This window comes from Eretmochelys imbricata, chromosome 12 (assembly GCF_965152235.1).
Source record: "Eretmochelys imbricata isolate rEreImb1 chromosome 12, rEreImb1.hap1, whole genome shotgun sequence".
In the NCBI taxonomy this organism is placed as follows: domain Eukaryota; kingdom Metazoa; phylum Chordata; order Testudines; family Cheloniidae; genus Eretmochelys; species Eretmochelys imbricata.
In genome coordinates, this window is record NC_135583.1 from 10489401 (window position 1) to 10515487 (window position 26087).

The window sequence follows — 26087 nt, forward strand, 5'->3', positions numbered from 1 at the left end:
ACCTAAGGCGCCACTTTTGATGTGATCAGTGGGGGAGCAGCCGCTCCCCCTGCTCCCCCCCAGCTACGCTCCCCTGCCCCTAGGAGCCAGAGGGACCTGCTGGATGCTTCCTGGGAGCTGCCCCAGGTAAGCACCTCCTGGACTCCCCACCTCGCCCCCTGGCAGGTGCCTCTGGCTCTTAGGGGTGAGGTGGGCACCCACTACGGTGGCCCACAAGACCCTCCTGCCTGGTTCTGGGGGCAGTCAGGGGACAGGGGAGGGGGGTGGATTGGGCAGGAGTCCCGGGGGGTGGGGGTGGGCAACAACCCCCTCGTGGGGTGAGGAGGGAACCCGTTGTTAAGATTTTGGCAGCTCATCACTGTGCAAAGCTCTGCTAATTTAGGTGATGGGCATTTGCATCTACTTTTAAAATGTTTTAAAAAGCTCTTCTTTTGGGGGGAACTGGATGACTCTAGAGGTCTGGATTGGGAAATGCAGCCTAGGTTGTTGTTTGCTACTTAACCTGATAGAGATTTGAACCAACTGTTGTTACTATGGGAGCGTTTGGTGGTCTGTGTGAAATGGTCTGGTCCTATTTCCCATTTTGAAGTCAGCAGGCTTCCACATCACAAAATTTATCCCTATGGCTAATGTTAATTGACACACTGGTGAGCACTTTCAGCAGTGAACTGGCCGGAATTATCCACCCATCCTACACACACATGGTACGGAGGGTGAACTAGAATTGTTCCTTTTGCAGATTCAGATTCTACTGATTTTTGAGCAAGGGTCTTTATATAAAAATGGGTGTATGTGTGTGGCGGGGTGGGGAGGGGAGGTAGGAACTACTGTTGTACTACAGCAACAATGAAAAATAGTACACCATAAATTAGAGATAGTGGTGGTTTGGGGTTTTACTGTAGTGTTTTTATATATGACTCCTGGCGGAATTCTGTACTAGTGCACATGCTCATAATTAATGAGCCATGGTTGTTATTAATTTTTTGTGCAGAAAACAAGCTTCTGCTGAACTGTTGCTGCAGTTCCGCCTTTTGCCCACCAGAGGGCACTGTGGTGATAGAACAAAGCAGCAGCTCCCAGACAGCTGGGGAAGAAAGAGAGCCTGCCTTCTTTGCTGCACCTGTCAGGCCAGATCAGGGGCTATGGGGAGACAGACAGTGTGGAGTGCTGGGGGTGGGGGCTGGACAGGGGCTCATAAGGGCTAGTGGGCGAGGACAAACTGGGGCAGGGGCTGAGTGGGAGTGGAGGCACAGGACCATGGGGGCGGGAGGAGCAGGGCCACATGGTGACTGGGGAGGGGGTGCAGATCTACATAGGGACAGGGGGTGGCTGAGTAGGGGCACAGACATGAGGAGGGGGTACAGGGACACAGGGATGGGAGAGGGGATGCAGGGCCATGTGGGGTGGAGGGAGTGGGGGTGAAGGGACACCTGTGGACAGGGGATGCAAGGACACACAGGGGGTGCAGGAACACAGGCAGATGTACCTGGCTGAATGACTCAGCTCCTCCTTTATCCCTGACTCCCCCATGCCTTTGCACTGCTTCTAAGTGGTGTGGGAAATACGGTTCTGTACTGTAGTTTAAATGAATTACTCAGAGTTATGTATTAATATGCCTACTAAAGAATCTATTTGTCAAAAAACATTTCCTGAATCTTTTTTGTTGTCTGTATTGTTAGACATACTTGGTCATTTATTTCAAAATACCTGTCAGCAAAAATAATTGAAACAGGTGTGATTATATTGTCATTTCTGCATATTTTGTTTGTCAAATTCTAACATATTGTATGCAGGATTTTTAATTTTTTGGCACAGAATTCCCCCAGAAGTAAAATAAATAAACAAATAAATAAATAAATATATAAAGGGATGCTGTGTGTCATTTCCAGTTTCAAATACTGTGCACCTGAAGCAGATGACCATGTTTTTCATTTCCAGTGAGGCTAAATTCTGGGAACCAAAGGTCAATGGACATGAAAGAGAGGAGGGAGAAGGTATGCAAGTGAAGGGTATATAAGTAACTAATGCAACAACAAAAGCTGTAAATAAGAGATAATCCATAACAGAGGCTCATTTGGGAAAGGAGGGAGGTTAAGAGTGGACTTTTGAACACTGCCACAGGGACAGAGTCAGCAGGAGTCCGTCTTTAGCAAACCTGCAAGTGGAAGGTACCTAGACCCATTTTTTGTAATCAAGTGACCATTTGAAGTTGGCAAGAAATAAGTTTTCAGGCAGTCTCTCAACTTAATGAGAATGAAGAGACTATGTGCTTTGAACTGTTGTGAAGAATTCTACAGCCGTCCTGTGAGCTTAAGGTGATGAGATAACTGAAGATAAGAACGGCCAACTGGGTCAGACCAATGGTCTATCAAACCCAGGGTTGGGCAAACTTTTTGGCCAGAGGGCCACATTGGGGTTGCGAAACTATATGGAGGGCTAGGTAGTGAAGGCTGTGCCTCTCTAAACAGGCTGGCTCTCGCCCCTATCCACCTCCTCCCACTTCCTGCCCCCGATTGTCCCCCTCAGAACCTCTAAACCCCCCCTGCTCCCTGACCCCTATCCACACCCCTGCCCCTAACCACCCCCAGAACCTCCGCCCCATCCAACCTCCCCCTGCTTCCTGTCCCCCGACTGCCCCTTATGTAACCCATCCCCACCCCCTTACCAGGCCGCTCAGAGCGGCAGGACTGGCTTATTGGAAAACCTGGGAAGTGGGCGGGTGCAAGCCATGCTACCTGCCTGGTGTCGTGGCTGTGTGGAAGGGGCTGAGGGCTAGCCTCCCTGGCCGGGGGCCATAGTTTGCCCACCTCTGATCTAACCCAATGCCAGGTGCTTCAGAGGGAATGAACAGAACATGCAATCATTGAGTGATCCATCTCCTGTCATCTACACCCAGCTTCTGACAATTAGAAGCTAACTGAGGCTAATTGAGTATAAATACAAAAAGCAACCCCGTTTCTATTGAGCTCAGGGTGCTGTGCATAAACTCATAATTAACCAAATTAAAAACTTGGGAGAAGGAGGGAATTATAATTCTTAGCAGGGCTATAATTCTGTCATACTGCTTTATATGTATAAAGTGCTCTATAAGCCTTTAACTAATTAGATTGTAAACTGTCTGGGGCAGAGATTGTATCTATGTTTCCATAATGCCTGTGACAGTGGGGCCCTAATCTTGATTAGAACCTCTAGGGCCTATTGTGGTGCAAAACAGTAACATCTGAGGGCTAACACTACTGCTGGTAAAGAGTGAAGTTTGCAGGTGGTGAAGAGGTACAGACCAAGAAGGATGTCAAAGAATGAGTAAGTCCGACACCCCAGGGGTTCACCAGAGCAATGGTCAAACTGCCTGCCAACCCAAGGTGCAACAGTGACAGTAGGGTGCAGACAGGATCAAGGAGGTAATAAGGGAGGGGGCTACAGGGGCCAGTCTCTGATTTCCTGTTTCACAAGATGAAAAGGTCCCTTCCTAGCTAATTAAAAGAAATACCTGCACTGTACACATTCTTATTGACTTGTGGTCTAGTGATTTCTTTTTCTATGATCATAGAATAAAAAAAAATTCTAGTAGGGCCCCTGTGGGTTCTTCTCAGGTGCCTTTGGGAATGGTCAAAAAGGGCTGAAACACCATAGTGGATTCTCTTCTTAGTAAAGTGAATTGAGTCAATAGAAACTGAACTCTGAACACTCGTGTATTTTTTGATTAATTTTAACTGAGTTGACTGGAAGCACAAGGCTTTTTCTGAATCTACACTGACTCGTTCAGGGATTGGACTAAAGTCACGGAGCCACCAAGATTACAATTATATAACAAGAAACATGGCTCTGTGAAGTTTTCCTTTGCAAGTAGCATTTATTAGAGAAAGAGGAAGGAAGATCATCTTGTGGCTAAGGCACTGGACTGGGACTTGAGAGATCTAGGTTCAGTGCTATGTGGTGTACCCTAGATTTCCTGGGGGATGATGTGAAAGTCACTTAATCTCTGTGGCACTGATCCCTCCATCTGTAAAATAGGGCTAATGCTTTATTTCTCCCTTTCTTTAGTAGTTTAGATTGCTGAGCTCTTCATGATGGGAACTAATGTCTTCCTGTTTGTATAGTGCCTAGCACAGTGGAATCTCTGTTGGGCAGAGTAGATATTACAATAATATAAATAATGACAACATGATGAGACTACATAGGAAAACTTAATAAAGAATCATAGTTCTATCAGCTGCATTAGACTCTTTTCAGCATTAATATTTTTAGACTCCAACACATTGAAACCAAAGTAATAAATGGACTGCAGAGAAATGTTTGAGCCTTGAAATTTTATTATCTTGTTTGCATCAACCATTAATTCCTTTCAGCACCAGTAAAGAAAAAAAGCTTTTTTCCCCCCAAAATATCTGGTTTTTATCAGGTGTAAGACTGTGGTTTTCTTACAGGCAAAGAAAACAATGAACGTTTGGTTTCTTGTTTTTTATACATTTATAACAAAATGTCAGGTGTGTGCTTACCATATAAAAACATTAGGTCCCAGAAGGATACAATACCAAAAAAATCATTGAAATAAAAAAGTTATTTTTATATTGGGTTTCTAAACCTCAGCATTAATACAATATTTTAAAAACATCAAGATTAATAGTCATATTTAAAACAAGATGGTTATGGACAAACAATCTTAATACCTATTTTTAGTGACCCTCGTCATGACGGAGGAGAGCCAGGAATTCTTCATCACTCTAGACTCCTATGTGTTCCTCTTCTCTCATCCCTCTTGACCCAGAAAGAGAGTGGAAAAAATAACTTTCTGAGCTGGGCTGAACTCAGGCCAACCAAAAGTGGCCTGAGAGCTGCTCATATTAATCTGAGGACAGTCAGATCTGTTTAATTTGAATCACTGGACAAGTGCAATTTAAAAAAAAATATTTTTTTTTAAAGAAAAATAATTGCAGGCCCCCTCGTAAATCTTCATGCTTTATCCAACAGGTAGGAGTCAGGGACTGGCTGTCACAGCTACTGGGACAAGATATTGCAGTGAGGTGTAGAAGAGAATTTTTATTAGGCAACATCCTCTCCTCAAAGTAACCGCAGATGCAGATCTCGGTTCAGCAGGATGCAGAGTACCCGCAGCTCTTCTTGAAGTCAATATTGAGTACAATTCACCTTTATTAGGTCACATTTATTGAGCAGCCCATTTCTAAGTCTAACTACATACTATGGCAACTCCATCAGAATACATAAGCCAAAATATAACTGTCATAAGTATAACATTACACTATGTGGAATTCAGCCATAATGTCACAAGCACTCTTCCTCAGTGCTTGATGCAGGCTGTAGCATGGTATCTCATTTGATCGCATATAGTCCAGTGATGCCTTTCAGAGCCCCAGGCAGGCAAACAAATAATGCACAGATTAACCAGATCTGAACGAGCCCCGAAAGGCTAGAGACTGTTCTTTTGGGCTTGCATTTTCGAAGGCCTAAGGGAGTTAGGCATCCATCTCCCATTGAAAGCCAATAGGGTTTGGATGCCTAACACCCTTAGGCCTTTTTTAAAATGCTATCCTTAGTTTATACGCATTTAAGGAACATTCTCCTGTTCTTCTGAAATTACTTGTAAAATGAGAATTGAGTGTAATAAAAGCAGAAGTTGAAGCTTCAGGGCGTGTGTGTGTATTATGTCTTTTTAAAAAGTCATGAGGTGACACTTCTGCTAAAATGTCCATAGTCATCCCATAAAGAAATAGTACTGATGTTCAATGATGCTACATTATTAAACACAAAGTAGTATTATCACCCACTCTTTGGAGATAACTGAAGTTCCTATGCCCAATAGGGTGATAGCTGTTGGAAGTTTAACTCAAACCCTTTGTAAATCATATATTGCTAATGGGGCTAGTCATGCTGTCCTTAATCAGGCTGGAATTTATTTTAGAAGAATTGCTTGCATCTTAATTTCCTGTGGTAGTTATTTTTTTAAAAAAGTAAGGAAAATAAAAATATCCCATCACATGACCTGGGTTCTAAGGCTTTTTTGGATCGATATTCTGCCAACAGAATTACTGAGTGGTTCTTTTTGAGTCAGTGTGGAGAAAATGGTTTCTGTTCCTCTTTCACATGGCACACTGTCCTCTGGAGTGGGAAGTGTGTGTTCTACAATCTTCTAAATGTATTTTCTAAATCCTTCAAGTGTATCAAGGCATCAGAAGGCACAGGATCGATGCAATAAAGCAAAGAGCATTTGTACAATGGAGTCACAATACTGTACCTCCCAGCATCATCCTCTTGCAAAGTTAGATCTGTAAGATTAGTAACAACTAACTATATTGGTTAGTTGGTGTATTTTGTTTTGTTTTAAATAGAGACTGTTTTACAACTATCCATTGATCAACAATTAAAAACAGAGAGCACTGAAAAATTAAGAACGTCAAAATCTAAGAAACTGCTTACTTCAAAATTGAAAAGATCTCTCATCATATCCCAAAAGGGAAAGGAAAGTGCCTGTGTTTTAGAGTCAGCATGACTTCACAGAACTAAACTGAAAGTAATTTAGACATCATTAGTTTTTACTGTAAATAGCATAACACTGTTTGGCAGTAATTGTTTATGTTTACATCCCACACTGTGTCAATAAATTCAGCAACTGTAACTGATACTCAGTGAATTTGATATCAAACTAATTTACACTGTTAGGAAAGCTATTAAAAATACTGAACCTCAGATTTAGTTCTACTACTGATAGCAGTATGGCAGCATAGCTGCTGGGCAGTACACAAATTGCTATTGGTACTGTTTTTTTTTTTCTTAAAAACGTTAATAAAATACAAGCAAGATAGAAAATAGGATTACGAGCATTTTTTTCAAAGTCTTTCTGAGTTAACTGCAGAGCTAAGAAAGCAGGAAACTGTGCACACACACTCTGTATAAGGAGAGAAATAATTAGTGCTTCAGACGTCTACCTCTTGGCACTTGGTTTCAATTCTTGTTTAGATCATGAGGGGTGCTAAATTCGGTCTCTTTCTAGTCTCCATTTGTTGTATGTCACAAACCCCCATGCAGTTTGGCACAATTCAGTTGTGAGAGGCAGTATGTGTTCAAAGGAGCCCAGAACTGGAAAATGAGGGATGTGACGGGACAAGATTGAGGTGCAATGGCAAAGCAGTGTGAGGGAGAAAACTTGCTAGCACCTGCCTGGCTCTAGCCAGTGATATCCGTCTGTTTCTTTCATTAAGGGCTTCTCTGCATGCAGAGTGACACAGGTTTAACTGAGTGTTTGGTTTTTAAATTTAGGTAGTTAAACTGATGCAAGAATCTGCATGCACTCATTTCTGTTTTAAACAGGCTTATTTCAATTTAGTTTAAGTCTGTAGCAGGTTTAAACTGAAGCACAATATAAGTATTCACATGAATGTTTGTATCAGGTTGGCTAAAAATTGTTTAAACTGGTGCATGTTTGGGCCCAGATGAGATGTAAATTCAATATTTATTTTTCCTTTAAAAACCTATATATATAAGAGAATAGGGAAAACATTGTAAAAACGGAGCAATGGCTTGGATTAAAGAGCAACAGGTAATTAGTGGATTGTGTGGGCCCAGAGGTATCCTTTTGAGTAGAATACTCTTCTCCCTAGGAACAAAAGCCTATTTCTTCAGTGTGGTGTTCGCCTTTGCTTCCATCCCCTCCTTTGCTCGTGCCCCATTTTACATCCCTAAATGGACAAAGGGCCGAGAAGCTCAGTTATGAATCCCCTTTTTAATTACGAGTCGGGGAGGTAGGAAGGGGAAAAGGGTAGGGTACTGGGATAGGACAATAAAGAGAGAACTCACTGCTAACGGAGGGGCTGATGTACATGTTTGTGCAGTGGAAAGAGAAAACCACCACCAAAAATATACAAATTAACTGGCCAAGTCTCGAAGAAGGGTTTTGTTCCATACATTAAAAATTATTTTCAGTTCAGGAGGAGAGTTCTCCTTTACAAAAGTCTTCACATTTCAATTCCCCATTCTTTCTTTCTTTCTTCTGCCGCCACTTTTTGTTCCTTTGAAAATCAGAGTCCTAACCAGTCTTTTGTCAGTCACACTCTGCTTTCTTCATCTGTTCTCTGAAATAGTCGCGTCTTTTGTTTTCCCTATGTCTCGCATGTTTGTTACAAGCCTTCCTTATTCATTGTATCCAGTCAGGGCAGTGAATTGACTCTGGTATTATCAATGGTACCACGTGAAATCTATTCAAAATGACCATAATATTCTGTTACCGTATACTGTAAATCAGAACTGCCCTAAATGTGGGAAAGGAAGTCTGACATTGAGAGAGAATATGGTCCCCTTTTTAAAGTAAAAGTGATATCCTGTGAATAGCAAACTTTGGGCTCTATTCTGGAGCTGTTACTCAGGCAAAACTTGTTGATTTTAATGGGAATATAGTTGGAGTAAGGATTGCAGGACTGGATTCTTAAACTTTAATGTCTGATTTTTAATCATAATCCTTAAATGGAGGACTCTGAAAAAGTAAGATTCTTATCTGCCAATTGGATACAGATTTTTGTTTTAAAGCCTATCAAGTTGGTTGGAAAATGTTTAGCCAGTCCCAGAATGCTTTTCTTTGGCTAGTTTCTGATTTTGAATTCCCATTTCTATTCTTGTTTCCCCATGGTATCTTAATGACTACTATCTTAGAGTGGCATGCAATGCGGGCGCATGCTACTGATGCAGGCATGCTACTACGACATTAACAGGCTTGGAAAAAGAAAAGAAATAAAAAGCTTTAGCTTAGTTTTACAAAGATATTATGCAAAAATCCATTGAGCAGCACTAACTCACAGACGGATTACAAACTAAATTGTGCTATATATTAGTATAAAAACATGGTTTAGTAAGAATGGCACTGGTTCAAAAGGAATAAGGACTTCCATCTTGGTTCCTTACAGTCCACAGTGAAAGCGTTGAGATACAGCCCTGCCCTGTTGCCTGACCAACTTGTGACAGTGGTTTGTTATTGGTCCCAACCCACACAATTTCTTCCCTTTATATCCTCCAATGCTGGTACATTCTGAGAGGAACTTGAAAGCCAGTTGAGTTGTGGGGGGGAGCCTGGGTCAGGTCTAGTAACCTTTTCTAACGTGGCACCAGAAAAGTTCTTTCCTATCCTCTGATATAAGTCATAAACTGAAACTTCCCTCTTCTAATCTTCTGTCTAAACTGGTCAGTTTTAAGAATCCTCTTCCCCTGTAGATACCATCAGACGCATAGCAACTGGCAGGTGGTCTGTCAAACCTGCTAACTGTGTAATAAAGTTGAACTCTTCCACTTCCTGCAAAGGAACAAAAGGGGAGTGCAAAAATCAATGCAAGGTATTCAGAATGCACCAGGCTTAGATTTTCTACATCTCCTCCCAGTTTACTTTCTTAAGCCCAAAACCTATCTCCCTGATTCCATGGATGCAGAGGGCCCAAAAGACAGTGGCTCCACTGTGCTAGAGGTGGAGCAAGCTGCCACAGAAAGCTCCAGGGGAGAGAGTAATCAGTGCTCTGGGGGTGGGGTTCTGTCTGCTGGAGTACAAAGGTTACACCTGTAATATATACACACCTCCTGGATGAGACAGGTATCCTGTTTGGGGGAAAATAGCATGTGCTTATGTAATTCAGTACTGTCATATTGCATATGCATGAGGAGACTGAATTTAAGGCTGCAGAGACAATCTTAATTTTGGCAATTTCCTAACTCATGAGTGCTTAGCAACCTAAACACTTCTTTAATGTAACTTCCTGTGTCCTTAAAAAAAAAAAAAAGAAAAAGGCAGCAAACAGGCAAAAACAAATTTTGTCATGTGTAACCATATTGGTATCAACAGGGTTAGAACTTTTAATCTATGTCACAGACCTCTGTTACTTGAGGAACACTTGATAGCACTAGTAAGTTGACAAACTCTGTGGCCAGCCACTAGTGGGAGATACGGCACACATTTTGCCAGTGGGCATCAAAGCTATCTGTTAGCTGTAGAACAGTCATTCCCAAACTGGGGTTCACAGAACATTACAGGGGATTTGCCAGAAAAACTTCACTAATGGCGGCCAGAGGATCCTGGGCATTGAAGGCAGCAGGTGGGACCCGGTTGCAGGGCAGACATGCTGAGCCCCAGGGAGAGCAGGACTGGGCAGTTGGGGCTGGCAGCCCGAGCCCTACCCCCATCAGCAGGGGAGCCGGCTGCCCGAACGCCAGCGCTCTGCGTGGGGCTGGCAGTCCGAGCCCCAGGGAGAGCGGGACCGGGCAGTTGGGGCTGGCAGCCTGAGCCCCGGCAGTCAGCGGGACCTGCAGCCGGAGCTCAGAGATGACTGGGGCGGTCAGCGGGGTTCAGCAGCAGGAGCCCCATGGAGTGCGGAGGAAATTTAAACTTAAATCCCTCGAAATATTCATTTTTAGGAGGGGGTTCACAAGATTTCACAATTTAGTGAAAGGGGTTCGCGGGCTGTTAAAGTTTGGGAATGACTGCTTTAGAAGAATACTGAGACTCAGGAATACTGTTTTCAGTTCCAGATTTGGAGGAGTGTACTGTAGTTTATTACAGCAACTTCTGCCACCTGGCCCTCCAGTCTGTCCTTGTCCCAGTCCTCATCCCAGGCTCTCCCCTCCACATCTCCTGACCCCTCTGAATTCAAGTCAAGTTGATTCCTTCTCCTCTGCCCGGGCTTCAGCAGCAGGAGCATTGAGATATTCAGAGCACAGGAGACACTGTCTCTCTGCTCCCAGTTCTGGACCTGTGTCACAACAGACCCCAGCAGCCAGGAGGAACAATAGCAGGGAAAGTCCTGCTCAGTCCCCACAGCCCTTGAGTGGTGCATGCCCAGTGCAAACAGAACCTTCAGACAGTTTGGCTGCCAAACTTTAATGAGCCTGTGAGCATCTGTGAACTGAGACTTTCAGAGGCTCATAATTTGGATAGCTGTTCACAGGAATGGCAAAAGGCACACCCCTGACCCTAACAACACCTCTTCCCCTCCCCCCATGGTCAAATCACAAACTCTTGCTTCAAAGCATAGAGGAGCTAGTGCTTGTCAACAAAATGGCTATGCAAATCCTTTAACCCGGACAAAACCAAGTATTTTCCCCTCACCTCCATCTCCGAAAGAGCTGAACTAATTTTTTTTCCCAAAAAAATTCCATCAGGCTGATATCTGGCACAGAGAATGTCAGCTCAAATTGACTGAAGTTTCACAAAGTCATAAGGAACCAAAACCAGGGTCTTCTGATGGGAAGTGTTGGAGCAACTTTAACTACTGATGTTTCCAGGGATGCCCCAACAATTTTTCCACCATCTATCTCTGTGGAGCCATCCCCAATGCAGCTGCTGATTCCATGCTTCATCCACCAAATCTGTGCCACACTCAGCCCCCACCTTGCAGCCCGGCCTGCCCAGGTGCAGTGTCACTTCCCATCTCTGAGGAGGGACACAGGCTTCTAGAAGAAGGGGGAGGCTCCATGTGTGGCCGGGAGCCCTAGTGCGGGAGCTGGCCCCAAAGCAGCAGTGTTGGTCACCCACTACCCACTCAGGTTTGGCTCCACGGCCCCTCTCTCATGATGGGGCAAATGGGGTGGTACAGCAGGGCCAAACTGGTGTTGCGACATGCTAGACAAGGCGTCCCCACACAACTCACGTTTAGCCCCACAGCCCCTACATTATGTGTACAGGGGTCATAATACCACTCAAATTTTAGCCCCTCCATCATGACGAAGGAGCTACATGCTAAAATCTGAGGAGTGCTGCAACCCCTGTGCACTGTGGTCCCAATGCTGCTCACTTAATTTTGGCCAAAAAGACATGACTGAAGGGCTGCCAGGCCAAACCTGAGTGGGCAGCGGGGCTATCCGTGCCGCTCTTCCTCACCACTGCCAGTGGTACGCACTATTCATACTGTGCATATGGCGGCGGGCATCATAGGGTGCCCCTATCTGCACCAACTGTATAATTTCACAAAAAAACTACATGCCATCTTAATTTGGCTCCCTTGTGCGCATACATTATGATAATATTTAAGTATGCAATCACATTTTTTTCCTTCTGCCTCATTCAGTGGCCTTATAATGAGACATTTTGGGCAGCCTTAAGAATAGGCAGCTTTATCAGCTCTGCATATAGTATCACATAGCAAACAGGTTTAATATTACTTTGAGGGCCTCCCAGATTCACGGTGCATTGGCAGTACAGTGTATTTATTTTATCATCATCATCGTGTTACACTGGCCAGGATATTCTATAAGGTTTTGCAAAAGTTCAAAAATTGGTGACCATCAAATGAAAAACTAGAGAGTAATGCTAGAGGGCATAAGAAAAAGCATCTTCTGCCCCACAAAATTACCCCTGCCAAATTTAAGGCTGGAGGGGAAAAAAATTCCCATTTTTATTTTGTAACATCCTTCCACTTTACAACAATCCGTATGCAGTATTATCTGTATTACTGTAGCTAATAATCCTACCACCCTAGCGGCCCCTACCAAGACTGGACTCCATTATGCTAGTCACTATATAAACATGAAATAAGGGAGAGTAGAGGATGTACTTATTGGTGCTATGTGAGATATTAGAATCAAACCCATTTGAACTGAGCCTCTTTTTGAGATCTGATGCGTTCTTGCACAGAGCCCATGCTCATGGAAGTTTGGCAAACATTATCTTAGGCTGCTTAAACACTTAAGTAGCTGGTTAACCTCTTTACCTCACCCCACTTCCAAGACACCTTCTCTCACTTCCAAGAAGTCCCAGACCTCACAGGACAGAAGCAGGAGAGAGGGTCTGAATGGTGAGTTCCCTTTGGAGATGTGAGTTTGAATTTAGCCCTATGCACAAATCTGCAGGGCCTTATGTGCCATCCAAGCACTTTACATTCTGAAAAAAGAAAAGGAGTACTTGTGGCACCTTAGAGACTAACCAATTTATTTGAGCATAAGCTTTCGATTAGTCTCTAAGGTGCCACAAGTACTCCTTTTCTTTTTGCGAATACAGACTAACAAGGCTGTTACTCTGAAACTTTACATTCTGAGTTACAGTTCACTTCACGGTAGAACTCACCACTTTCCATTCCAGGTAGACACCGTCTTCTGTGTAAAGCATGTAGTCAATCCTCCTCCCACTGCCTTTTAGTGATGCCTTCCTCCCCTTTTGACTTGAACTATGGTTCTTGCTGGTGGGATAGACCACGTATCCTTTCCTCCCTTCTTCACTTTCCAGCACCCTGGTTTACAAAAAACACAAGCCTGTTAAATATCTCCCAGCTCTACCCCATGTGTAGAATAAGCTATCATCAGTATTTTTAATGCAGCCCTCCCCCACCCCCCCAATCCCACACACACACGCACATTGTGTTATGTGCTGTCCGGAGGAGTCTACAGTGTAAATAGTAGTGGAGTGAAATCCATTATTTCAGGCATGCATTTTACAGCATAAGATTATATTAATCTACAGCTGACTGAGGGCACAGTTCTGCTTGGATGTTCTCACGAGTCGCAATACTGATATCCCACTATGTGTGTGGATCTGACCCTGATGTCACTAGCAGTTTTGCATTGGGAAGGAAAGTAGAATATTGGCATAAAGATCCACCATGAGAATTTGGTATATATAATTACTGCATTTGCAGAAACCTGCAGCAACTCCATTTGCAGGCTATCAAACTTAACTGGTCATCAGCATGTGCAATCACAGAAATTTTGAGTGTTTATTTAGGCATGCAGATAGGTACACCCTTTTGTGCATGCAATCTTATGAAAATCTGGGCTAAAATGTACAAACAAATGATTTCTAAAACCAAGTAGTTGAAAATGATTTACTTTACTTACCTGCCAGAACCTGAGCTCAGAGGTCTGTGGTTTCCCTTATAAAAGTTGATTACATCATTAATCTACATCATCAACTGTTGCAGCAGAAACACTGAGCCATGAACTTGGGTCCTAGCAGGTACAAAGCCTTTAAATTCATCTTGAGAAAAAAAAATGACATTTTGATGTCCTGGCTTTTTAAAATGATCATGAAAGGGTTTAGTAGTTTATGTGTGTGTGTGTGTGTGTTAAAGGTGACAAGTACAGGACTCTTATAAAATGATTTGATGTTCGGAAGAAAAATAGTCCCTGATTTTATCATCATCTCTCAAAATTCCCTCCTTCAAAAGAATCTGAACTGGGACAAGGCAAGAACTGCAACACTTAAGAGGACAGTTTAGTTTTTTGGCAAGTTGGGAGTAAATGCAAATTATAATTGGCTAAAGTTGATTCTTATAAGCACTTTACCCACCTTTACAAGATAATAGCCAACCATACCATGTTATGGTGAATTATTAAGTCTATGGAATATAAATGTATTGCAGTTCATTTGTTTCCTCTGATTAATTTCAATATGAATGTTCTGATAGTTATCTAAGACCAGACAGATTATTTTTAGTAACCATCTTATAAAGGGAAATTTTCTTTCATATAGGATGTTTCAAATTTGGACTGTCATGTAATTTAATTGTGTTAAATTAGCTTATTAAAACATTCTGATCCTGTTACATGGAGAGTCAGACTGTTCATTCTACAGCTTGTTTCTGAAAATTGTGTTCTTTGTGAAAGTCTCATTTAGATTCAAGAAAGTGATCTGGCTATAATCAAGCTGACCTCTATTGAAAAGCAGCAGCCCACGCAGACTTGGGAAGCGCAAATTAAATAACGAAGTTGAGCGAAAGCTGCGCAGAGCTGGACAAATACTGGGATGGGGACAGACACACACACACACTTTTATATTCACTTCCTGTGACCATTTCAGTGACTGAGTTATCTGCACAAATGTTTATGGAAAAGGAATTTTCATCTCAAAATACTCCAGGACAATGAATTTTAAATTTGTATGCTCAGTAAAATTAGTATCATTTATATGTGAGGGGATGCTGCTTGATACAGCAGGGTGTATGCCATGCCACAGAAGTAGCACATAACTACTCCATGTGAATGTAATAAGTTATGCCAATATGATATACACAGCAATCTAAACTTTATAGGGCTGATGCCTCAGATAGGACCTAGGACACAGGAAGGAGAAAGGGTTTAAAAAAAATCTTCCGAATCTTTTCTCCTTGAGAGATTTAATATCCCCAGGAGGCTTTTTTTAAAAACTTTCTTGCCTATTACAAAATTTATGACTCCTCCAATTAGAGCATGTGACTATAGTGGCCGATCACAACTAATCCGCACAGCTCATTTTTAATACTGAATATCAGACTGTTTGATAAATCCACAAAGTAAAGCAACACCTGCAAAAAGTATGATGCATGAGTGAGAGAATGTGATCTGGTATCTGACATTCTGGAGTCAATTTCACTCCACCTGCATAAAGCTTGGGTAAGCCATTCCACAAACCAGGGGGGCAGGAAACTGTGTAGGCCCCATAGCCCTTCTGCTGATGTTGTTCCAGCTTGTGGCATGGAATTGTGGACCACACACTCTCCACACACATTGCATTGGGGCCACTGAATCTTCATAAATGTAGATCTGAATCCCATCTCTTGCCTGGTCCCTAATGCGGCCTTCTGTGCTGGACTATGGAGACCTTGTTCCAGTATAGAGCTCCGGTACTTCTGTAAAACCAGTGAATACTCCACCCGCCACTCCACCTCCACAGACCTTGTGTGGTATTTAAATGATGCAGATGGCCTTGTGTTGGCCCTCTGAATCAGGGTACTTTTCACCTTCTGAGAGAAGAAATTACTTGCCCTAAATTAAAAGCTCAGCATTACAGCTAAGGCTCTTTCAAAATGGAAGCGTGTTCACCTCTGAACAATGGTGCAATGTAGAGTCCAAGTTGTAAAAGATCAATATCTACCTTATTAACTTGTCCCAGTTTTACGGAAAGATTAGTTAATAAACTGCTTGCTCACTATTTATGCTTATTATATTCTTCTAATGAGGGGGTCAGGCTTGTTCTGGCTCATACGATAGTTCCCATTACTTATCCTTTTAATAAGGGACAAGTCTGTGCTGTACCTTCATTGACTAGTCTAAAGCAATTAATGATGTGGATGGTGATTTTATTAATAGACTGTAGGAGATTGGCATTGATTGTGATTTGCTGAACTGTTTCCAGAGCTACCTATGCCAATATAAACAGTTTGTTAAACTGGATGGGTTTATATCACAGCCAAATTTTATTACTGAGGGATTTCTGCAAGCATCTATTTTAAGCCCAATCTGGTTTGCCATCTACATTAACAATATAAGTCAGACAGCTGGAAGCTCCTCTCCATCTTTATGCTGATGATACCATTTTAGATTCTCTATGCATATCAGTTATGAATGAGCTTTGTAAAAGTTAATTAAAATGCTTTTAAAAATCTAATCAATCTAAAATCATTAATGTAATGTGGATTCTAAAGTTACAGATAAATGTTTTTATTAATAGTACCTGCAAATCACTGGCCAAGGCCTGAAGAGGAAGTTACTCCCTTGTGCAGTAATGATGGTTCTTCGAGATTTGTGCCCGAATGGGTGCTCCACTTTAGGTATCTGTGTGCCCCTGCACCTCTAATTGGAGATTTTCGATAGCAGTGTCCCGTTGAGCCGCGCATGTGCTCTCCCTCCCTCGTGGTCTGCCTCGAGGCTATTTAGCAACGCACAGGAGAACCCCCCCCCTCACTTCCTTCTACCACAGAGCCCTATAGAGAACTCCAAAGTAGAGGGGAGGAGGGTGGGTTGTAGAGCACCCATAGGGATACACATCTCGAAGAACCATTGTTACTGCACAAGGTGAGTGACTTCCTCTTCTTCTTCGAGTAGTGTTCCTATGGGTACTCCACTTTAGGTGACTCCGGAGCAGTACCCACCACTGGAGGCTGGGACTTCGGAGCGGAGTCTTTTACTTCAGAGAGTACTGTGGAGTCGAAGATGGTGTCAGCGGCCAAATCATCAGTGATCACATAATGTTCTGCGAAAGTATGGACAGAGGCCTCAATCCTTACTCTATAGTAGGGGAGATAGGGGTATCCCTATGGAATGTGATTGAGGTAGGAACTGATCTCATGGAGTGTGTATGGACAGAAGCAAGTTGCGCCCTTGCTAAGCGATTAATGCAACTAGAGACTCATTTGGATAGTCTTTGAGGAGTTGTCACAGAGTTTATCTTTCTGTGGACGAAAGGAAGAATTTAGGGGATTTCCTGAAGTCCTTAGTCCTGTCCAAGTAGAATGCTAATGTCCTTCTAATATCTAGCATATGCACAATTGTCTCCCAGTTGTCACAATGTGGTTTTGGGAAAAAACAGGGAGATGGATTTGTTGATTCATATGGAAAGTACAGAAAAAGTAGGGAGAAACTTGGGATATAGCCTTAGAGTTGTTTGTTTGTTTTTTAAAGACAAAGGCCGTGAATGATGAGTGTGCCATCAGGGACGCTTTTCTCCTATGTGCCTAGCTGAGGTGATGGCAATTAGAAATGCTGTCGTCATGGACAGGTATAAGAGAGAACAAGTTGCCCTGGACTCGGAGGGAGGTCTAGTCCAAGCCCTGAGAACTAGATTAAAGTCCCAGGCTGGAGCGGGTGGTGAGAAGTGGGGGAAGAGAGTCCCAATGCCCTTAAAGAGTCTACGCATTAGTGGTTGAGCAAACTCTAAGTGGGAAGCCATTTTCGCCATGAGATGTACCTTAAGAGAGCTGAGTGAGAGTTTAAAATGTCATGAAAAATCAGAGGGAGGAAAAAAGAGGTTGGGTCTGTCCGTTTGGAATGGTACAAACTTTGGAGTCATTTCCATTCTGTAGATAGGTATGTGGAGTGGTCAACTTGTGGTTGTGTTGTAACGTGTTCCAGCTTGTCAGAGCATTCTGCTTCTAAGCCTTGGAACAAAGAAAGATCCAAGCCTGGAGGCGGAGGACCCAGGGGTTGGGGTGAAGGGTCAGCCCACTGTTTTGAGAGAGTGGGTGAGGAATGGGCTGACGTCAGAGGAACAGGAGGGCACTTGCCATCTATGTCAGGTAAGGGAGCCAGACTTGTCATAGTCAAGAGGGGCAATCACAATCTTGCTTTGTTTCGTTGGATTTTCAACAGAATCTTGGATAGGGTAGGAAACTGGGAAAAGACATAGAAGTGGGCCCTGTCCGCTGGGAAGATGAGGGCAACTATCAGTGAATGTTTCCCCAATGGGGGCTATATCTTGACACCTGTGAATGCAGTATACACTCATTGTCATGAGAAAATTCTAACTGAGACTGTTGGTTATCCCATTCTGTATCCCTTGTAGACAGACAGCTGAGATGAGCACATTGTGATGGGTGCATCAACTCCAAAGTTTGAATGCTGTCTTGCAGAGAGAGGGCGATCTGGCAGCTCCTTGGCAGTTAATGTGACCTGTATGTTTTGTATAAAGTCTATCATAACCTTTGTGTGTGTGGGTTGTTTTTTTGTTTGTTTGTTTTAAATGAAAGGCAGAGTTTGTGCACAGGCACTCCTGACAGCCCCTAGCCCCAGAAGAGTGATGTGGAAGGTCATTTCTGTGGAAGGCCATTTGTCCTGAACCTTGTTGCTTTGTAGGTGAGCTCCCCAGCATATTACAGAGACATGTGTCCCAGGGTGGTGAATGTGGGTAGTAAGAGGAGCACTCTCACTTGTACTACATCAGGTTGGTCTTGATACAGTCCAGTCACTGTACCAGGGTTAGTATGCCACTATAATGAGGTGAACCTTGGAGACTACCCTGTGTGGAGCAGTCTGTACCTATAATGATCCTGCCCCAAAGGTAAGCAGTAGGAAATCTCCTGCACAATGGTTGTACTGAGATATGGAAGTAGGCACTCTGTAAGTTCAGGGCTAAAATCAATCTCTTTGCTCTAGAGCTGGTCCTAACTGCTGTGAAGTAAGGTGACTTCTGAGTGGTGTGACAGGTGTATAGATGGCAGCTGATGCTATCATTGTTCAGGCCCCCGACCAGCTCAAAGTGCTTATAAGAGGCAGTTTGAGAGGTCATGGACTGGGTTGCAGACTGTTCTCACTTTTGAGACCTGGGCCTCTTACACTGTGGCTCATAACAGCACAGAGATGGTGAGTACTGAGAAGATTGTGATCTGTGGTGTGGTTGAGAGGTATATCTTCTCTTCTGTTCCACAGCGTAGATTCCTAAGGAGTGTAGTGTGGTCCGAGAATCCTTCAGGATGTGGAGAGAAAATCTGTCTTCTCCGCAAAGAGTTTGGCCCTTCAAATTGGAAGTCTGTAGTTCTTTGGGCAATCTAGAGAGGTGTGGCGAACAAAAAAAAAAAAAAAAACCCACAACCCACCGCAGTACCACTGTCATGGAGACTGGGCGGGCAGCTGTAACAGCTACATCCAGTGGTGTCTCTAGGACCGGTCTAGCTCTTAACTGACCTTCTCTAAGAATGGTCTGAATCTGTTCTTTTTGTGTTTCCAGTAATGTTTCAGAAACATCCTGGGTTTCCCAAGATTAACAAAATTGTTTTGGCCATGACAGTTTGGTAATTTATGACTCTAAACAGTAATGCTGTTGATGAATACGCCAACTTGCGAAGCCTGATCATAGGGAGTTGACTTGGCATTATGTTGCTTGCTTCATGCATTAACCACATCCACTATGATGGAGTTGGGTTACAGATGTTGAAAACAAAGTCTGCCTCTTTGGGAAGAGATGTAGGGTTGTTTGTGTTTACACTCTGTTGCTGGTTGGTGCGATGGAGGCTGTCTCGGCAAGACTATTTTGGCAGGATCTAGAATCATCTCATTAATTGGGAGGACAGTTCTAGATGAGAAGGTAGTGTGCAGAATGTCCACCAACTTGTGATGTGTATCTGCCACCTCCTGTAAGGGAATCTGCAGCTCGTCTGCCACCCTCTTGATAAGATACAGAAAGTTCTTAAATCTTCACCTAGTGATGAGGGGTGGGCAGCACACTCTCATCTGGGAGAGATGAGAAGTGTGCTGAAGAGGTAGCTTCCTCTTCAGGTGATTTTTTTTTCCCCTTCCCCCTTCTTTCCTGTTCTGAAAAAGCTTTCTCCTGTCCTGGCTCAGGTGCTCTCCTACCCTGGCTCAGGTGCCAGGCTGTAGCAAACCATCTGGTGGACTCTCCCTGAGAGACACCGGAGACGGTCGCGCCATGTGCGTGTATATACCCGAAGAGTTACAATATGGCCTTGGGAGGAAGAGGCAGGAAGGCAGGCATGGGCGGTTGGCGTGATGGAATTGGGGATGACCCTTGTAGTGTGGTGGTGGGCCACCTTGAGGGGCCAGGGAATGATCTCCTCCTTGCCAGTGTCAGATTCGTCAGTGGGTAAGGGTGCTGCTGACTGGGGTATTGGCAGTATACAGTCCAATGCTAAGAGCGATTCTGAGTGCCGGGATGTGCTCGATACCGGGGTCCTGGTACCAAGTAATGGGGATTGTGGCTCTTCCCCAATCATCAGGTCTCTACGGTACCAGAGCTCATGCAGTACCACAGGTTCATTTGGTACCACAGAGAAGGGTCCGTGGTACATTGTTAGTACCGATAGTTGGGCAGAGCACTGCTAAATGAGAGTTTTGCCCAGTACAAAAAGTTTGTTGGTGCCACTTTTTTAGAGACAGTATGGTAATTGTCTCTCTCTGGGTACTGAGGCCACAGGTCTCCAGAGTATCAGAGTACCTGTGTTACCATGGGTTCATCCGGAACCCCGGAGGAATGTCTGAAGTCAGTATCAATGGTTGGGAAGGTACAGAACACTTCCTAGATGGGAGTTTTGTTGCATCTGGTACCAAAGGGTTTCTCTACGCCGCTCTTTTAGAGATGAAAAGGAGTCCTTGTGGCACCTTAGAGACTAACCAATTTATTTGAGCATGAGCTTTCGTGAGCTACAGCTCACTTCATCGGATGCATACCGTGGAAACTGCAGCAGACTTTATATATACACAGCATGAGCTTTCGTGAGCTACAGCTCACTTCATCAGATGCTTCTGCTGCAGTTTCCACGGTATGCATCTGATGAAGTGAGCTGTAGCTCACGAAAGCTCATGCTGTGTATATATAAAGTCTGCTGCAGTTTCCACGGTATGCATCCGATGAAGTGAGCTGTAGCTCACGAAAGCTCATGCTCAAATAAATTGGTTAGTCTCTAAGGTGCCACAAGGACTCCTTTTCTTTTTGCGAATACAGACTAACACGGCTGTTACTCTGAAACCTTTTAGAGAGGTACAGTAACTGTCCCCTCTCCTTAGGGGATGGTACCATTGCCTCAGAGCATGAAGGTGGAAGCCTCTGGTGTCTCCGTGCCAAAGCAGAGCTGACAGCAGGGCTTCTCTGTGTCGCTCTTTTAGAGATGGTACGGTAACTGTGCCCTCTTGGTGCAGTAGTTGCCCAGATTAGAGCTCAGAGCAGCACAGAGCTTACAGAAGCCCCTTGTAGGTGTGGAGAACAGAGCTCAGAGCAGGGCAGAGCTCACAGCAGGAGATTCCTCTGCTGGTATTGTCCTACCGAGGCAGGAGAGGCACCGCTTGGGGCAGAGAGAGCCAGGCAAGCCCCCGGACAGGGGGTGTCCTCCTCTAGCAGGGAGGAATATGAAGAAGAACATCGTCTTTACTTTTTTTTTTAAACTGAAAAAGAAAATAATTATGAGTCTACTAGATGTCTGCGGAGAGTGGGGAATGCCCCCAGACAGGGAAGGAAAGTGAAGTTCTTTTCCTTTTTCTCTTTTCTTTTTAAACCAAAGGAATAAAATAAAACAAAATACTAGCCTGAGTACTTTTAGGGAGAACAAAGGTAACAAAACAAACACTACTTATGCTAATGACACAGATAAGGAAGGGACAACTGCTCCTTCCCTCAGAGGCCAAAGGCGGTAGAGAAGGAAGCGAGGTGGGTCCTCCCCCCCAGTGCTAAGAGGCAGACCATGAGGGAGCGAGAGCACATGCGGGGGCTCAACGGGACACTGCTACCAAAAATCTCCGAATAGAGGTGCAGAGGCTCACAGACACCTAAAGTGGAGCACCCATAGGGACACTACTGAAGAAGAATCCAAGTTCCAATGCTTCCCTCCTATAGGGGATGGCCTCTCTAAAGCCTTAAATCACTTTCAGAAAAGTAATGAAAATCCCTGTCCTCCTTTAGGGCCTGATTAAAAGTCCATTCAAGTCAATGCCAACTGTGTCCACATATCTATTCATAGGGCCTAATCACATCAGCCACACTATCAGAGGCTCGTTCACCTGCACATCTACCAATGTGATACATGCCATCATGTGCCAGCAATGCCCCTCTGCCATGTACATTGGCCAAACTGGACAGTCTCTACGTAAAAGAATAAATGGACACAAATCAGACGTCAAGAATTATAACATTCAAAAACCAGTCGGAGAACACTTCAATCTCTTTGGTCACTCGATTACAGACCTAAAAGTGGCAATTCTTCAACAAAAAACCTTCAAAAACAGACTCCAACAAGAGACTGCTGAATTTGAATTAATTTGCAAACTGGATACAATTAACTTGGGCTTGAATAAAGACTAGGAGTGGATGGGTCATTACACAAAGTAAAAACTATTTCCCCATGTTTATTCCCACCTCTCCTGCCCCCTCCCCCCCCCCCTGCAGTTCCTCAGATGTTCTTGTCAACTCCTGGAAATGGCCCACCTTGATTATTGCTACAAAAGGTTTCCCCCACCCCCCCGCTCTCCTGCTGATAATAGCTCACCTTACCTGATCACTCCCGTTACAGTGTGTATGGTAACACCCATTGTTTCATGATCTCTGTGTGTATAAATCTCCCTACTGTATTTTCCACTGAATGCATCCAATGAAGTGAGCTGTAGCTCACGAAAGCTTACGCTCAGATAAATTTGTTAGTCTCTAAGGTTCCACAAGTACTCCTTTTCCTTCCACTGACTTCAGTAGGCTTTGGATGAGGACTTCAGAGGATGAGGGAATTGCTAAGTGTTCCAAGATAAGAAGAACCCCAGTGCTAATCTTGGCAGGTAAGAGGTCTTTCATTTAATCCTGTAACAAAACTCCTGAACCCTTTCTTTCAGTCATACTTTATATTACGGTTGCACATAAATAGTTTCTAGATAGTTAATAAATGACAGATGTTTGAATAAATGGCTAATAAATTAAGAGTTCAGTGGGTTGCTTATAACAATCTATACTATTCACCTATTAATGCATGTAACGTAAGTATTAATCCTTTATAAACCATTTATCAATGTGACCCATCTTCATTACTAAATGCAAATAGCTCCTTTTATGGTTGGGGTTTTTGTATATTTGTTTTTTATTTTAATAGGAACAGTAAATCTGTTCAATGACAAATTGTCCCAAAGGAGCCCTTGAAAATTAATCCACAAAAATTTTAGGGAGCTCCAGTTTGTAAGTCTCCCTGCCTGCACTTGGAGCCAAAAAATGGGGAGTCGTGCACATGCATATTTACATGTGCAGATTTGCCTGTGCAGGCCAACTGGACCCCTCTTTTACTTGCATAAATGTCTTTAGTACAGGATAGTTTTGCATCTTGTACATCTGAATGGATGCGCCTGCAAATGTACATGTAAGAGAGGGGTCATTTGGCTTGCACAGGCAAATATGCAAATGTAAATAGATTTGTAGATTTTGGAGGCCTGTTGAGAAGTTTACCCTTAATAACTGCTCCTAACTGCTGATTAATAAGGTGTTCCTAAAACAGGCTACAGCTTGTAAATTGTTGAATATAGGCTAGGCACAGATTTTACCTGTTAAAATCTGTAAGTTCCATACAACTAAATTTTAACTTAGTTAAGTTTCATGTCTACCCTTGTTTCACATATTTAACCAAGTTTCAAACAACCTTATTATCACTGTAGTATATTTCATTTATAGACTTGCTTCCAGAAATTCTGTAGAAAGTATGTTTTGATACCATGCAGCAGCTGGATCTTCTGTACTTATCATTATGATTTATACAATCTACTAATGAAGACAATGTCCAAAGGACAAGCACATGCTTGTCTGTTAAAGATGTTGCTCAGCAAAGTACTAAACTAGCATCGGAATTGCTTCAACAGTATATTATCTAAGGTCTCGTATAGTCCTTAAAGAAATGTCTCCTCAGGTTTTGTCAGCCTTTGGTAAGTGGTCTTTTGCAGCAGTGAGTTGGAACATGCCCAAGACATATAGCTAAATCAAACATACCATGAAAATAAACTGCAAGTACAGGCCAGTACTACTGGCTGATACTCAGCTTCCCTCCCCCCCGCACTCCCCCGGCATGGCATGTTTGATGTAATGATCATTTTCTCTCCCCCTCCCCCCCAGGTTGGTTTATGTACAATGAATTATGGGAACTTTCTACTACTATGACAGCATCTACATAACCTCACCGGGTTAGTCTGGGTTGAGTTGTAGTTCTTGGGCCAGTTATTTTATTCAGCCAGTTCCCTCATTGTTAGTACCAAGTCCACCGGACTGGTCAGGTGTGGAGAGATCTTCAAACAGGCTGTGTTAGGGCCAGTCTAGTAGCATTCAGACCTTTGTTTTGTTGTCCTGTTCCAACAAACCGAATGTATACAGAGGTGTGAATTCACTGAATATTAGCCAGCTTTGAATTTTATAGTGCATACCTCTTTTGATAATATGGTTAATAGCCACAGGTTTTGGAGTCACGATCCAAACTTCCTCAAAATTCAAGGTTGGTTAGACCCAGAGTTTACTTAGTCCTGTTTCTGTCCCCCCACACACCCATTTCATTTTTTAACTGTTTTGGTGTAAATCTAGTGCTGATTAAAGATGTCAGAGTTACATCTCTAGAATCTGAAGTCTTCCACTTGGGTATAAGACAGCATGACTCCCCTATCTGGCTTGGGCAGTAATACGATAGTGCTTTATCCTTTTATTATCGATACATATTTACATTATGCCACATTCACAGTATTCCTGGGGGTCAGGCAGGACCACCTATAGAGATGCAAAGTAAGTACAGTTTCTAGAATTAATTAAATCCTTAGTACCTCTGCTGCTGTTGCCAAATCAAAGGTAAGCAACATTTCTCAAAGGCAACCAAACAGCCATCAGATAATAAATTTTAGTCACTTATAACCTGAATTAAAATATTAAATGGAAAATGACAAACTAGCTTTTCAATTAATAGTGAAAGAGAGAATGAGTGCATACTTCTGTAGGTTATCTGGAGTGCACACTTCTTCGTCATACAATCCTTCAGGATCTAACAAGGTACCTGTGAACAAAACAGAAAACGTGACTAACTCAGCATATCTATTGCTACTTGCACCTTGCGTAATTACTTGTAGCTGTGCAAAGGGAGGGGAATCAGAAAGTGTTCCTTTCTGATTTGATAGCATTTTATACTCACTTAGCACCCTTATATTAAACCGACTGCATTTGCTTTGGACATGTCCTCCCTTCAGGGACTGTATCTTGCCCATGCAGGCTATGCTTTTGATCTAATGGGACTCTTCCATGTCAGAACGAATGCAAAAACCTTCTAATTGCAATGAGGATGGGAATGCTTGCACTCAGTTCCTCCATCCTCCCTCTTTCTGATCCCTTTGTGTCTCTTCTCCCTTGCCTCCTGCACAGAACCTCTCCACCCCCCCCCCCCGAGCTTTTTAAACCTTCCTGGCGACCTACCCTCCACTCTGTTGCAGACATGGTCTATTTTTTTCTTGCTCATTCTTCCCCACAGCAGAGCTGTACACTCAGTGTTCCTCACCTGTTGCTATTTCCAGGCCCTGATAAGTTGAAAACTGGCTGCAGGGAGGCAGGGTTTAGTGTATATAGGCTATCAGCAAAAGGCTTCAACAGCAGGGAGCTGGGGTGAGACTCCCTCTCAACTGCCAGAAACCCTCCTCCCAACCCTGTATATTTGTACTTTCTACCTAACCCTTAAAAGCAGCCAAGTGTCCACATCTGAAATTTTTTCTATCACCACCTCTGCAATGCTGTCTGGGTAAACCACTGCCTTGACTCCATCTCCACTGAAATCCCTGGGTCTTGATTGTAGGGATCTGCTTCTCTTAAGCTTTTCCAAGTCTCAGATTTCCTGAATCCTGCTGTCTACTTTCTTCCACATGTGACTAAATACAACCACTTCCTCAATCAGTCAAATAAAGGTAATTAATTAAAGTGAATC

General features: G+C 43.3%; 1 protein-coding gene across 1 annotated transcript in view; it reads right to left on the bottom strand.

Annotated features, from left to right (window-relative positions):
- Positions 1–9193: 9193 nt before the first annotated feature.
- Positions 9194–26087, bottom strand: part of SMPD3 (sphingomyelin phosphodiesterase 3) — a 65811-nt gene continuing 48917 nt past the window's right edge. Inside the window, exons 5-7 of the mRNA XM_077831442.1 lie at positions 25109–25172; positions 13049–13211; positions 9194–9295 (exon numbers count right to left, since the gene is read on the bottom strand). Coding sequence (XP_077687568.1) covers positions 9194–9295; positions 13049–13211; positions 25109–25172 — 329 coding nt within the window. The remainder of the gene's footprint in view (positions 9296–13048; positions 13212–25108; positions 25173–26087) is intronic.